Source organism: Apteryx rowi, unplaced genomic scaffold (assembly GCF_003343035.1).
Source record: "Apteryx rowi isolate R43461 unplaced genomic scaffold, aptRow1 scaffold_116, whole genome shotgun sequence".
Classification (NCBI taxonomy): Eukaryota; Metazoa; Chordata; class Aves; order Apterygiformes; family Apterygidae; genus Apteryx; species Apteryx rowi.
In genome coordinates, this window is record NW_020447375.1 from 1016349 (window position 1) to 1030553 (window position 14205).

The window sequence follows — 14205 nt, forward strand, 5'->3', positions numbered from 1 at the left end:
AGTCGATATCAAAGTCATATCAGTCGATATCAGTCATATCAAGTCGATATCAAAGTCATATCAGGCGATATCAAAGTCATATCAAGTCGATATCAGTCGATATCAAAGTCATATCAAGTCATATCAAAGTCATATCAGTCGATATCAAAGTCATATCAAGTCGATATCAGTGTCATCAGTCAATATCAAGTCGATATCAAAGTCATATCAAGTCGATATTAAATCGATATCAAGTCGATATCAAAGTCATATCAAGTCGATATCAAAGTCATATCAAGTCGATATCAGTCGATATCAAGTCGATATCAAAGTCATATTAAGTCATATCAAAGTCATATCAAGCCGGTATCAAAGTCATATCACGTCGATGTCAAGTCTATATCAGTCGATATCAAGTCGATATCAAAGTCATATCAAGTCGATATCAAAGTCATATCAAGTTGATATCAGTCGATATCAAGTCAATATCAAAGTCATATCAAGTCGAGATCAAAGTTGAGATCAGTCGATATCAGTCATATCAAGTCGATATCAAAGTCATATCAAGTCGATATCAAAACAAGTCGATATCAAGTCATATCAAAGTCATATCAAGTCGATATCAAAGTTGATATCAAGTCAATATCAAAGTCGATATCAGTTGATATCAAAGTCATATCAAGTTGATATCAAGTCGATATCAAGTCGATATCAAAGTTGATATCAGTCTATCAGTCGATATCAAACTCGATATCAAAGTCGATATCAAGTCGATATCAGTTAATATCAAGTCGATATCAAACTCGATATCAGTCTATCAGTTGATATCAAGTCGATATCAAATATATTATTGAGATATATGCAGGAGGAGGTTAATAAATCCGTGTCTTTCCAATGAGGCAAGAGCGGTGCCCATTGCCACCTGTTATCATGTAGGCTCATCCTCTCCATTTACTACTTCTCCTGCAAGGAAAACTAGCTGGGATTTTTTTTTTCCCCCTAATGAAAATGCTGACTCGTCAAAAAAGGAAATGCTTTACAGAAATACATGATTTCCACAAAGGTTTATCTGGGAGGGAAAAAAAAAAGATAAATATTATTTTGAAATGATCTTTCATTTCTTGCTTTATGCCAGTTGTATTGAAACGAAACTCGAATGTCGAGATCAGAGTGCGGTGTTTGAGTCGCAAGGAAAAATTATTTGCTTTTCCTTAGCGTTTTGTTGCGTGGTTGTCATCGTTGTCTGGTTTGGAATAGGAAAAGGTTTTTTCATGTTCTCCTTTTCCACCAAGTTAAAAGTGAGGTTTCCACCTGCGTGTAATCCAGGGTGTCCACACACCTCTGGGTTTAGTCCCTCTCTGCTGAGCCCCGACACGGATACAATCCGGTGGCAGTGAGGCAGCTTCTTTGGTCTCGAGCTAGCAACAGCCCGAGTTTAAAAAAATAAATAAATAAAAATTAAAAATAAAACCTCCTTGAGCAATATCTTTTAATACTGTGCAGAGCAGGAAACGACACCAGGGGAAGGAATCCTCCACATCCTTCCCCCTTCCCACCCCCTTTTTTAATTAAAATGGATTAAAGTATAGTTTTGGTAAGTATATAGCGTAGTGTCTCTTGTTTGAACTATTTCAGGACATTCGCGGTGCTAGGCAGATAACCCAAGTGCAAATGGTATTTTAACCAAAGCTGGAACCAGGACGTCTCGCGCTGGGACACTGGAAGATAATCTTGCTCGGAGCATCAGGCTGTTTCACGAGAACGTAAAGGAGAAATGCTTGAATTTGGAAAAATAAAATACGTATGGCTGAGGCATGGTGCTAGAGCTGTGTATTTAATTGCTCAGTGGTGCCCAGGCAGATCTTCTGGGGCAGGGGTAGGACAGCATCAGTTCAGGAAAGCATTTACAAAGCGGTCTAAATCTGAGTTTTTCACACCAAACCATCGAGGAAGGCTGCCTCCCCGCTGCCCCTTCAGCTTCGGAGAGCAGAATTTGGCCCTGGATGCACAACGACTGCTTGATATTGGTGGTAAAAAAGCAGCTGGAGGACTTGGGCGACCCAGACTGGGCGCAATTTTGGCACCGCGGCGCGCGATATTGCACGCTTGCTCCGTCAGTGCCCAGTGCCAGGGGCCGAATTAGCGAAGGCGAATTGGGCACCTGCATGGTGACAGCAGAGCGAGGCATCTGCAAATGGACATTTAAACCAGTTGAAAAGAGAATATTGCAAAAAGAGAGCGCTGGAATCCTGCCGCTCCCCTGGGTTTAGGCATCAAATCAAAAGAGCTGCGTTCTGGTGCCTTCTGTGAGCCTGAGCTTCATGAAAGCGTTTCCTGCAGAGAGGTGCTGAAATCGTCTCTTTGGACGCAAGACATCTGGCTCGTCCTTTTCCTTTGAAACATGGGCAGAGGAGGAGGTCCCGGTTTTGACTGCAAATCACTGCGGCTGCTCAGCTTTCCACTGCCTGAGCACACCTACCAGATCCTCCTCCGGGGATGGAGATAAAAGGAAGCTTAATGTGCCGCTGCCAAAAAAGATGAGATATTAGGCATTCAAAAGCTTAGTGCAATCCAGGCAGAAGGACCTGGGTCATGAAGGAAGCATCTGGGTCGYGTAGGGCAGCGCTCACCTTGGCACCTCGGTAATTTTATTGGCAAAAGTCAGCTGCTCTAATGCTTTTTTGGGGGTGTTTTGGTCCCAACCTCCTTTTGATGTTCAGTAGAAAACAGATTTACCATGCCCACCCCTAGGGACAGGCTGGAGATAGAGTATGGATCAGATCCGTTGTGCATCCGCTCTACAGCTGATCCATGYGTGCGCTGTCCGTCCGTCATGTTCAGAGCGCGCTAGATTGACTTTTTGCCCCAAATGAGAACTTTGCTGAAGGTCTTCGTGTGCTCAGCGAGCTTGTCCCAAATTTTCATTCTGCAGCAGCCACTGGAGCTATTGCTCCAGCCTGTCCTCAGACACCCCAGACCAATGCCTCCAGACATTCACATTTCTCATGGGCGTGATCCAGACAGGGAAAAAAGGCTACGTTTGGAAAACTGGTAGCTGTATGCAACCGGTTTCATCCATGCTTTTATACCGTGAGCAGAGATTTGCCGGGGATTTGTATTAGCAGGTATTTTGCAGTTAGAATGGTCCAGCTTTGTTGGTTTTATGACTGTTTAACAGAAAAATTGTCATGAGGCTCGATGGTGCGGAAACGCTGTTCATGCGTAATCTTTGGTTCAGCACAGTAATGGAAAAAAAATCACGTGTGGTTCGTCGACCAAAAATTTTACTCGTTTCCGGCATGCGAGCAGATAGAATTGTGCAATAGCATGATAATGGAGTGCAGCAATCAAAATGCACTCGCGTACGTACAAAATTCTTGCATCTGCTTGGATCAGAGAGGGTTTTTTTTCTTTTTTCTGAGCCATTTGATTGTGAGCATAGATACATGGACAGTATCATGCATCTTAAAGGGAGCAGTGCATTTCCCCTAGTTATAAGAGGACAAATTCCCACTGCAAGCTTCTGATAAACTCTGCAGCATTGTGAAATTTGGGGATGGTTTTGTTTTTTATTCCTAATAAAATTGCTCACCACGCATCGTATGTTCAGCTAAGCTCCCGCTGCTGTGCTCATGCTGTAGCTAGACAGCAGGTACAGAACCTAGTAGGCATAACGTGTTTAATAAGGTATCGCCTTCTTTTGTCGTATTTAGGAATTTGACAATATTAGCTTGGACGGTAAGACTTTTTAAAGAGAAGGTTTTTCTGAAATGTGTTAACTGACTGTATTTGAGTGCCTTCAACTGCATTTCTCGGCGAGACTGCTCTCGGTGCAGTAGCTGGTCCTCAGAGCCCCGTAATGCCAACAGATTTGCTTAACTATTAAAACAGCTCACAACGAGCAAAGCTTGTTATAACGGCATAATGCTATGTTCACGTTGCATATAATTCTAATTGCAAAGTCATGTGTTTTTAACAGAGAGGGGAGGGGGAGAAAAGCATTGCTCTGTTAGTTTTTTAACTTTATGTTTTCAATTTCAGATCTCCTTCCCCTTCCAGAGGAAGTTAGAGATGCCATAGCTTTAATGTCCGTTTTAGCTGCCACTCAAATGTTCACTTTCTGTAAGAAAATCTAAACCAGGAGGTATGCTATTTCTCCTGATTTGAAAAGCGTTAAAGGCAAGTACCCTGGAAGTTAAAGTGCTGGTAGGTCAAAGGGAAATTCGCAGCCCCGACAACGTTAACTTGAAAAGAAAAGATAAGCTTTCTTTTCAATGCAATTGTCTGCGCGGCTGTAGCTTTCAATTGCATAATTGCCACTAGCCCATTGCTTTAAGGAATCCAAATGAAATCCCTCTGATTTGGATTTTCAGTGGAAGGTAAAAAGGTAAAAGGAAGTGGTAGCAGCTAAATCGGGAATTAAAGCCACTGCACTGCTGACCTCAGAAGGATGGTCTGGAAGAAGGAGACCTGAACCAAAGCAAAGCTCTGTTATTATTTATCATACTTTTCCCCTATATCTATCTATCTATAGTAATATGTAGCTAGATAGATATACAGCTTTAAAATTTTTCATGTTGTTTATAATTTTAAAAAAAAAAGTTAAGAGTGGGAGATCAAGATGCTGGGTTTTTTCTTTGCTCTTCCTTGGTGGGGTGCAGCAAATCCTGGTCTGCAAGTAAATCCGTGCTCTAAAAGGTAAATTCCCCCCTAGGAACGGGTTAACGTTAGTATAGCAAACGCCGTGCAGAAAATATTTATGTCCATCCTAGCATATATCCCCGGTCCTGGGGATCACGGTCGTCTTGTGCCAGCACTTTTACCCAACAGCTTGGTGTCTTGTCGGTCTTCCTGCTGTCACTATAAATGGCGATGTCCGAGTCTGATTTTGTGATTCTGTATTTGTGAACAAGCTAATAAATTCATGTGATGTGACGGGGCTTAACATGAATTTGGCTTTTGTGTACCGTTATGTGATTGACAGTAAAACAGGTAAAGAGATGGTCTTTTTCTTGACGTTTTTATTCTCGCTGATTGGCAGCATTTATCCGAAAGGGATGTTTTGAAAGTAAAGGTGCGTTTCTGTGGCATGAGAGAGACGGACATCTGGTACCTGGAGGAAGAACCACAAAACCTAGGCATTTCCTATGCAGAGAGCCTGTCCTTAGGAAATATTAATTCTCTGCTATCGCTGCCTGCTCTACCTAACAGTAATTTTGGGCCGAGCACCTTCTTTTTAGTTAATAAGCCGGTGGAGAGAGCTCTGCAACCTGCAGGATGAAATCCTTAGAGGACAATATTACTGCCTTCCCCACCGGTGCTTCTGGTTCGTATCTTTGGTTATTTCTTTTTGCTGCGACGGTCTGTCAAGGGTCATCTCTCCATCCAAAGCACGTGCTCGCTCAAATGGACCGGTATCTCGAGCAAACGCTAGAAAAGAAGCGCGCTTCACCCATGGGGTGGGGATCTCTGAGAGGATGAGTGACAACACATCATGAAGAAATACGGGTTTGCTGTCAGTGCCTCTCCAGAATTTGCTTTCAGGCATTTCCAGGCTCTGGATCTTGCTGGTTGGGTAAAATACACTGTCGATCTGCCATGCTTCTGTCTGTCGCCTGCATGTGGCTAAGAGCAAGGTGACTTATCTTCCGAGTCCCCCACAAACAGGGTGTAGTTGAAGGTAAGGATCTCATGGGGCACTGACATGAGGTGTTTTTTTCTTTTGCTTCTTCCCTGCATTGCTTTCGCGTCTGAATACTCCTCGTTGCGTGAACTCGATCCACATCTCTTGCTCCTTTTCGTTTTCATGTTTAGCATTGCCTCTCTGTTAACTGAAGAGCATACGCAAATCCGATCCAGAAATTTTTCCATGATTCAGGGTGCAAGGCAGCTGAACAGCAGCTGGGCATCATAAGCAGGCCCAGGTTGTTCATCTACCGTGTCTAGACTATGCATGTCCAGGTGTATAGCAAAAATAGTGACAAAATTGAAATTTGACGCCATTTTTGCCTTCATTTATCATCGTTTTTTTTTTTTAATTCAGCATCAGCTGAAACTGTGCTAAAAAGTTATTGCTTAAGAATTAGAAGAGGATGGACTGAGACGAAATTTCCGTTTCATTAAGTGGGCACTGAAAAGCTGTTTGCTTTTGTGGTATTTTTTTTTTTTTCCCACCCCGTTTGTGGCTGTTAGATTCATTGCCTGTGTGACTTCTTGCAAGCTGGGCCTCATCATCGCCATCCAGCTACTGCGATTCAGTTTATTTTACTCTTTGCAGAGACTCAATTTTTCTGTTTGCAGAAGTGCATTGTCCCCCAGGTGGGTGCTACAGTGATCCGGCCAGCCAACAAAATGGAATATAAGGCCAACAAAATTGCTGTTAAATAGCTAGGGTTTGTCACAGAGGAAGGCTCGGAAATTCTGTTTTTGTCAACCCCAAATTGTTATGTTTGTTATTATCAGGGAGTTGATCGTTGGTTCCCATTTGGTTACAATTTACATCTAGTTGGCAGCGTACAGGTGGAAAGAAGCCAAGTTTTGCATCAAGATGAGTGTTTGGTAACAGATGTCTAATGTTTTCCAACACATTTAGTTCATGTGATAGGAATCATGAGCTAGTTTAGGGAAGCCGAGCAGTTGGGTAATTACAAACCTTTGCTCRTGTCGTTTTCTCATTTCTTCTTTTTTAGCTGCCTCGTTAAGGTGGTTCTGATTTTTGTATCTATAATTTGGGAATTACAGCTTGAAACGTGTTTCGGCGTAATAACTGTCCTATGAAGTAATCGTTTATTTAAATAGTTGGGAAGTTCCTGCAGCGTGTGCAAAAGCCACATGTCTTCCTCACCCACCCTGCATAGCAGGAATTGTCCAAATGCCTAGAGCGTGCTTCAAGAGCTGCTCCTTCAAAGTGAYGGGACATGTGTACAGCGGTATTTCCTCGCGGTCCCCTGGATAACTCTGGTTTCTCATATGGGACTGCTATCCATCCTAAGGACGATGCAAACCCAGCTCATTTTAATTACTGATTCACTGAGCGTATTTATTTTATTTTGAGGGAAAGAAAGAAGTTGTGGTTCCAAGCCCCATATCTCCCACAGCAAGGAGCTGATGCTTGTTAGGACAAGCTAGAGTTACGGAAAGGCCGTCGTGTTTAATGAGATTTCTATAGATCTCTGTCATTCGGCTTTGCAAAAACCTTGGAGAAGGTTTCTCTTCTTGGAGAAGAGCTTGTGGGATTCTGCAGGATGCTCATGTTTGACCTAGAGCTAAACTTTTCCTCCATCTCCCTGTCAGCGCCTGAAGTCACCTGTGGAGGAGATACCTGCCTTGATGGAAACACAAGGGGAATCTCTCCTATTAGCTGCCATAGTGAGCTGCTAGCTTTGGTAGGGGTGGTTAGGGTTGCTTAGATAGGGATGGTCTAGTAGGATCAGTTATAAAAGCAAAAAAATGTTTGCGTTAAGCAAAGAAGTCCTGTTAGAGTGCAGTGGGAGTTGACACCTTGCTTCCCTCAAGCTCTTGTGAAAATCTCGGCCTTATTTTTAAAAGCTCTTTACTAAGGGAGGAGAGTAGGTGTTTTGCAAGGATCCTTGAGTTACAAAGCACGGACCTTTTGTTGTTCTTTCCTATTTGAATCACTTAATGGTTTGAAAAGTTCTGTATCTGTTCTTTTTTGCATTTTATGCCAAAATATTGCAGGAAGGGCTCTTTCCAAATTATATCTAATCCAGCTAGAGTCAGAAAATCCCAGAAATGGCAGTATGGCAAGTTTGTCTGAGATTTGCTGAGCGGCTCCAGAATTTCTCTCGATTCAAATACGAGCCTGATCCTCATTCCCTCCTCTGGGTACTGAATGAAGCCTCAGAACTTGCTTGAGGTGCCTTCCTAATACGCCTCTTGCATATCAATCTAGGAGCCTAAAACACTAATATTTTAATTCACCAACTCTTCCAGAAGTCAAAAGAATCATTGTTTGTTTGAAAAATCTCAGAGCACCGGTATACGGCTGCATGTCTGGAATATAACTCCTTTCTCATCGGGCTGCTAAGCACCAGGTGGGAAAGGACTCTGGCAGCTGAAAAGCTAGACCCATGAGAAATATGCCCTGAACGGACACACACATTCTTCCCACAGAGGGCTAAGTTACTTCCATATTGACAGCGTGTCAGCTTGCACAAGCGAAGTTGTGGCAAACTCGTCTCCACCATCCATCCTATCTCGGTTCTGTTCCCAGGGAATAGCCCAGGTGTCCTCTGCAGCTCAGTCAGTCTCCTTAACCTGTCCCAGAACCGAACATATTCCTATAGACATACCGACTTTAATTGTTAAACTTTTGTATTTCTTCAGATTGCTCTCCTCATCCCTTGAAAGGATGCCTTTGATTTTGGAGAGCGATGCTGGAATTAAATGAACGTGTTGCAGGACTGATTCTCACCTATAGCATAGATGATGAAGTTAAGACATCCCGTATCTTTTTCACTAGAAGTCAGTAGAAAGACCGTCTTGGCTGCAGCATGTTTCCTGGCCTCCTGTTTTCAGTTGCAGAATGAAACCGAGAAGAACAAGGAGCACGCTTTTCAAGATCTCAATAGCTTCTGTGTAGAGAGTGCCCCACAAATTAAGCAAGCTGCATAAAAGTCCATGAAGTTGGATTCATATTCTGAATTTCAGGCTGGTGATCATGACCTGATTTCTGACTCATGGAATAACTTGCGATTATTTGCACTTTGGTATTTTTATTTAAGCGACTTAAGAGATTTATTCTTAGGCTTTCCAGGGCTGAGATGTGTAACTCCTGTTAGTTGTATTGCTCACGCTGACTCTAAAATTAAAGCGCACCATCCTCCCGTTCACCTTCAGATAAATCTARCTTGACTGAAAGTAATCCTCAAGATTTAGGAGCTTTGAGAATTTACAGGTGTGGTCTTTGACAGAATTTGGCCGTAAATTGTGTGCCTTTAGACAATAATGATCTTGTTCTTTTATTGCAATTTGATTTGAAAGTGGACTTTGATCTTCATAGCTGGGAACAAAACAATACAGATGTGACGGTTGTTATCAAGCATATGATAGGCTTGCATGCGTTTTATACTCATTTTTGTTTCACTATATATTTTACGGATTTCTTTTGTTTCTAAGACGCCTGTTGCGTAGCGTCTGGAGAACTGAATCCAATTTGTTTTACAGGCTTCATTGCACTTGTATGTACTAACTACACATAACCAGTCTATCTGAGAATTAGCCAGAAGATTTCCAAAAAACCCGGTCAAAGTAACGCCGTAGTCACTTTTTTTAATAAAATATTAAATTCACAGATTTTTGCCCGAGACAGGCCCACTTTAAAAGCCATCAGCTTTCAGCTTCTTTGGCTCGACACACAAAACCTGAAGATCTTTTGGCCGCAGCAGGACATCAAGGCTTTTTAGAAGAATTGGTAGCTCTTCCAGGAGTTGAGAGTAGCACCCCGTTTGCCTTTCCAGTACCCTGGCATGTTTTATCTGGTTTTGTCCCCTCACGTCGCATGCTATGAACTCTACGCAATTTTTGTAGGACTCTGCAGACATTCAGGATAAGAGGTATCATAGGAGAGATTTTTTTTCCCCGTCTTTCTTGTATGTCTTTCGAAACCCAAGCCGTTCTGACATACTGGCATTTGGCATCTCTCACCCCCTGTTTGCTGGGAAGGGGGATGCAATCCCCTGCGGCTAATGCCGAGCTTTTTGACTAGAAGGTTTCCATCAGTTGTTTCACCACTGAAGTGAAGTTTTCCGTATTGGGATCTCGGCTTTCGAGCAATTATAAATCATTAGACGTATTTAAATGGTCAGGAAAGCCAAAGATAAATCACACGCTGTGTATGTATTTAGCATGAACGTTAGACCCATCTCATTGCGCTGTCCTCCCTGAAATGATGTGCCTTTTGTGGTTTAGAAGGGAACTTGTAAATGTGCCTTTCATTTCACAGTTTTGTTTTTCCCGGTTACCAGTTTAATATGCATCTCGTGATTAGTATAAAATGATCAATAAGCAGCTGTGTCGCCCAAGGTCGTTCCAAGTTCAAAGCAGGCGCAGTGGCGATTAGTTTCCAAAATCAGATGCAGTCAGACCGCTGTGGCCACAGGAGCAAGGTCACTGTGAGGATCTGGTGGCAGTATAAATAATAAAGCAAAGCTTCGCTCATTTGGCATCAGTACCCCCAGATAAGAGCGCGCTTTATTGCTTTGTCTTTTGGGCGTTCTTATGGGACCTTTCGCCTTTCTCAACACCTCTTTTTGGTTTTTTTTTTACCCTCAAATTGCTTTTTTTTCTCTTCTCTCGCAATGTCATTTTGTTTTTCAATAAAGAAGGTGGTTTGAAGGGAATAAGTCACTAAATCAGTTTCATTCCATTACTGAATTAGATTATTAGATACAGAGGCAGGCGTGACAGCTTAGATCCATTAAAAAGATAGATAGGTGGATGTGTGTATGTGATCATTGCTAATGCTATGATATTTTATCTTTACTGTAGCATAAACTGGGCTTAAACGAAGCACGTGATGCTCGGGTGAAATAGCACATTATGGTTACAGTTAATGGTGAAGCCTTATGGATAAAATTAAATACTGAAAATTGTGCGCTTCCAAGCCAATTCCCCCTTTACACCCTGCATGCCTTTTTCCATAACCYTGTCAATGCTTTTTTTTTTTTTYCCCSTCCCCGTACAAGTCCATATCACCAACGGCCAAAGGTTGTACATGCACAGGGGCTTCTCTCTGGCAGCTGAATGTCAAACTTTATTGAGTGGGTGGATCCTGCTCATCCATTTCCCTTCTGAGCCTTTCTAAAAATACCATGAACCTTGACAAGGAGATATTTTGGAGGAATCATATTCATGAGTGTGTTCATGGGAAGCTTATTTTGGCAGGCTTGCATGTGTCAGATTTGCATGCTTCCATAGTTAAGGGCTTGGCGAACTTCTGTCACAAGCCAGTTGCACATGGGCTAAAGAGGGAGCATCTGGATTTTGGGACCTACTGGGTTGGAATTTCTCCTCCAAGTGAGTTTATAGCAGGAAAAGAAGCGAAGATATTCTTATAGGAATGTTAATATGTGACTGAAGTCATTCATTTCAGGCATTTGCACACCAGCCCTCAGCTTATCGGATCTGATTTCATAAAACCTGGCTGTGATTTCTCTCCAGGGACCTTAATGATCTTGCCACTTTCAATAAACATTTATAGAAACTACTGCCAGCCTGTGGATAAGAGAAACTTTTGGGAGAGACTTTGTCTTCCAAAAAATACTAAAAGACAAAACAGACCACCCACTCTTCACAAAGAAGATCAATAGAAAATGTCAAAATGTAGCATTCGCTTGGTAGCTGGAGCTGAATTGCAGTACCAGACATTTGCACTGTAGGCGTGCAGTAGGTACGTTCGCTTTTCTCCCTTTGAAAAAAAGTGCAAATTGGAGTTATGCTATAACTGGGACCAGCAAAACTGGGAGTGTGACTAAAAGCAAACTGTAAGAGATAAGATGGAAATTAAGCAGGTAAACGCTGTTCCACGCTCATGCCATTCGGGTACAGTATTGCGCAGTACTCATGTTTGCACCTCTAAGAAATTTCCATTTTTTCGCATAAAAAAATCCAGATATGAAGCCGAAGCTGCCTTCTTCGCCAACCTGAAACTGTCTGATTTCAACATCATTGACACCCTTGGAGTTGGAGGGTTTGGACGAGTTGAACTGGTAGGTAACCTTTTTTTTTTCCTTTGAAGTTTGTGTAATGTCCTGGGAATGAGTACTATGTTACCAGTCTTTTCGTTTGTCTTCATTATTATACCTGAATTACTGGAAGAGAAGTATGTGACAGGCTTATAATTTTACTGATAGTTGAAGAAAGTTGTATTACATTTCCGGGAAAATAAAAATATATGAATAAACACGCTGCAGTAATCCTAAAGAATGTATGTTACTAGGTTGAGAGAGGAACATCTTCTCTCTCCAAGTGGTCTTCTACTGAAGCAGAACCTTTTTATGACATTGATTGCCTTTTAACAAGAACCCGAAGAGTTGTGGTGGTGTTGAGTGATGAGATTGAAAAAGCAGCCTAAAATCTTAATTAGCCAAAACTGCAGTAACGGTCCACTGTCTGCTGTAAGCAGTTCCTAATTTGGGTCTAGAGATCGATCTCCCGATCTCCTACTTGATTATGAAGAAAACTGTAGATTACGTGTCTGAATTATAATACTGGTTCACAGAAAGATACTTCTTGTTTGCAGAATTTAAAAGAAAGCACGAAATCTCAGCTTGCTTTTTGCTCCGCTTGGGTTTAGAGCCGTGTAGTTTTTTTTATTATTAAAACAAGGGCTGAGCAGGAAGAGCCGGAAAAGATAGCCGTTATGCGACCCATTTGTAATATCGTGTGAATACAGAAGCTTAAAATAGAAAGAGGGAGTTTAGTTTACATCACTGCGCTGAGCAAGGAGGCATTTCTGATACCGGACACCAGTACAGTATGTGAGGAACCCCTTTAAGTTCGGGGGCAGAAAAGTAAACAGAGTTACTGCTGCCATCACAAAAGTTAGAGGAAATCCCCGCTCCCTAACAGTACGGAAGCCAAAAGCACCTTTTTGCATTATCCCCTTAGCGCTGGGAACTTGAAAACCAGCAAAATAAGTGGTTTGATCATTGCTTGTGACGTGAAGGGTGAATTCTGTCTTTAAACGGCAACTTGTTTCTGCCTTTTCCTATTCGGAGGTTATTTAAAAACATGCAGAGCAGACCAGTGAGGACTTTGATCCCTTCCCGTTGTTTTATTTTTTTTCCCGTTAGCAGCTGGTGTTTTGGAAGATAGTCACGAGAGCTCAGCCATAGCCTGGGAAGGTGTCCTTCCTCCGCTCCTTCTATGGTCAGTGGAGAAAGAGGGTCTCCTGCCGAGGATGCTCGAGAGCAAGAGTCTAATTTGGGATGCACTAAATCAATTGGGTTGCATTACTGAAGGCAACGAGTCCTCTAGCTCCAGCTGCTTCCCAAGTTAATGTGGAAGCTATATGGTGTTAACAAGAACCATATCCGTGGATGAAACCTTGGCCAGGTCTGAGGAACAGCACAGATGGACACGTTCTGTCATTTGAGGGTATCAGATGACAGGTAGAAATATGTAAATCTTAGGAGACTTAAAAATTTTAGAAGCCTGCAGGAAGTGTTGGATATTACCTCAGATGGCAGAAAAGTCTTCATCATCTTGTAGGGGGTTGTCTTCAGCGGTGAGTTTAGGAGGTTCCAAGCAGGAGAATGCTGGTTAAGATCATTTTCTGGGTAAATCGTGAGTATAGTGGTGAATCAGATGAGGAACCTTTTGCCTTCTAGTTAGCTTAAACCACTTCCCATATTGATTTCCTGCTGTCGATTTGTTTGTTGGTGACATCAAAGTTGCTTGTGCTGTATGGTTACAATTATTCCCGTTGCTGGGCCAGGAAGAAATGATCCTGCCAAGCAGAGGAGGAGGTGATGGGAATAGAAGTGTTTTCTCTTGGGAAAGGTGTTTCGATAATCAGCGGGAACTAGATCGGGAATAGCGGAAAAATGCAGAAAAAGGTCATGGCTTGCTGGTATAATCTACAAAAGGACTTTTTCAGCTACTGCGCCTAAAGTGAGCCTGCTAAAACCATGCGCTTAGTTCAGAATTGACGGCAGAGCTAAGTATGCAGGGAAGATCTTACGTGTCAAATTTAAATAACCAGGATTTTTTGTTACTTAGGAAAAAAGGTTGCATTATGTCAGTAAATAGGCGTATCTTTCTGCTCAAGAGGCTGTAGTGGTTCTTAACTGATACCAGATTACACACAGAAGGATAAAAGATATTTTAAAGTTTAACTTCACATTCTTGATTTTATTACTTTCCTTTACCACCAGGGAAAACTATGTTAATATTCTCTAGTCTTTAACATTTTAAAAAAGCTAAGTACCTTTCAGAGTTGCCATCTCAGCGCTGAGTATTGGCAAGCGAAATTGTTATTAAAGCAAAAGGACTGTTTTCATCAAAACGGAGTATAGGATTGCTACCTCTTGCTTCTATCCTCTTTAGAAAAACATATTTTGTAATTTCAGGCTAAAAATGAACTGATGCAATATGTGTCCGAGGAACGGACTCTTTTATTACCTTACTGTATTATGGCAGCTCGCTAGTACATGGCAATGTTGAAATTTGTTCCTGAAAAAAAATCCAGTTCTTGCACTTTTC

The 14205-nt window shown here is 42.0% G+C and overlaps 1 protein-coding gene across 1 annotated transcript in view; it reads left to right on the forward strand.

Annotated features, from left to right (window-relative positions):
- The window catches only part of PRKG1 (protein kinase cGMP-dependent 1), a 433746-nt gene that overhangs the window by 388412 nt on the left and 31129 nt on the right, over window positions 1-14205 (forward strand). Inside the window, 1 exon segment of the mRNA XM_026081056.1 lies at window positions 11612-11708. Within this exon segment, the coding sequence (XP_025936841.1) occupies window positions 11612-11708 (97 nt within the window).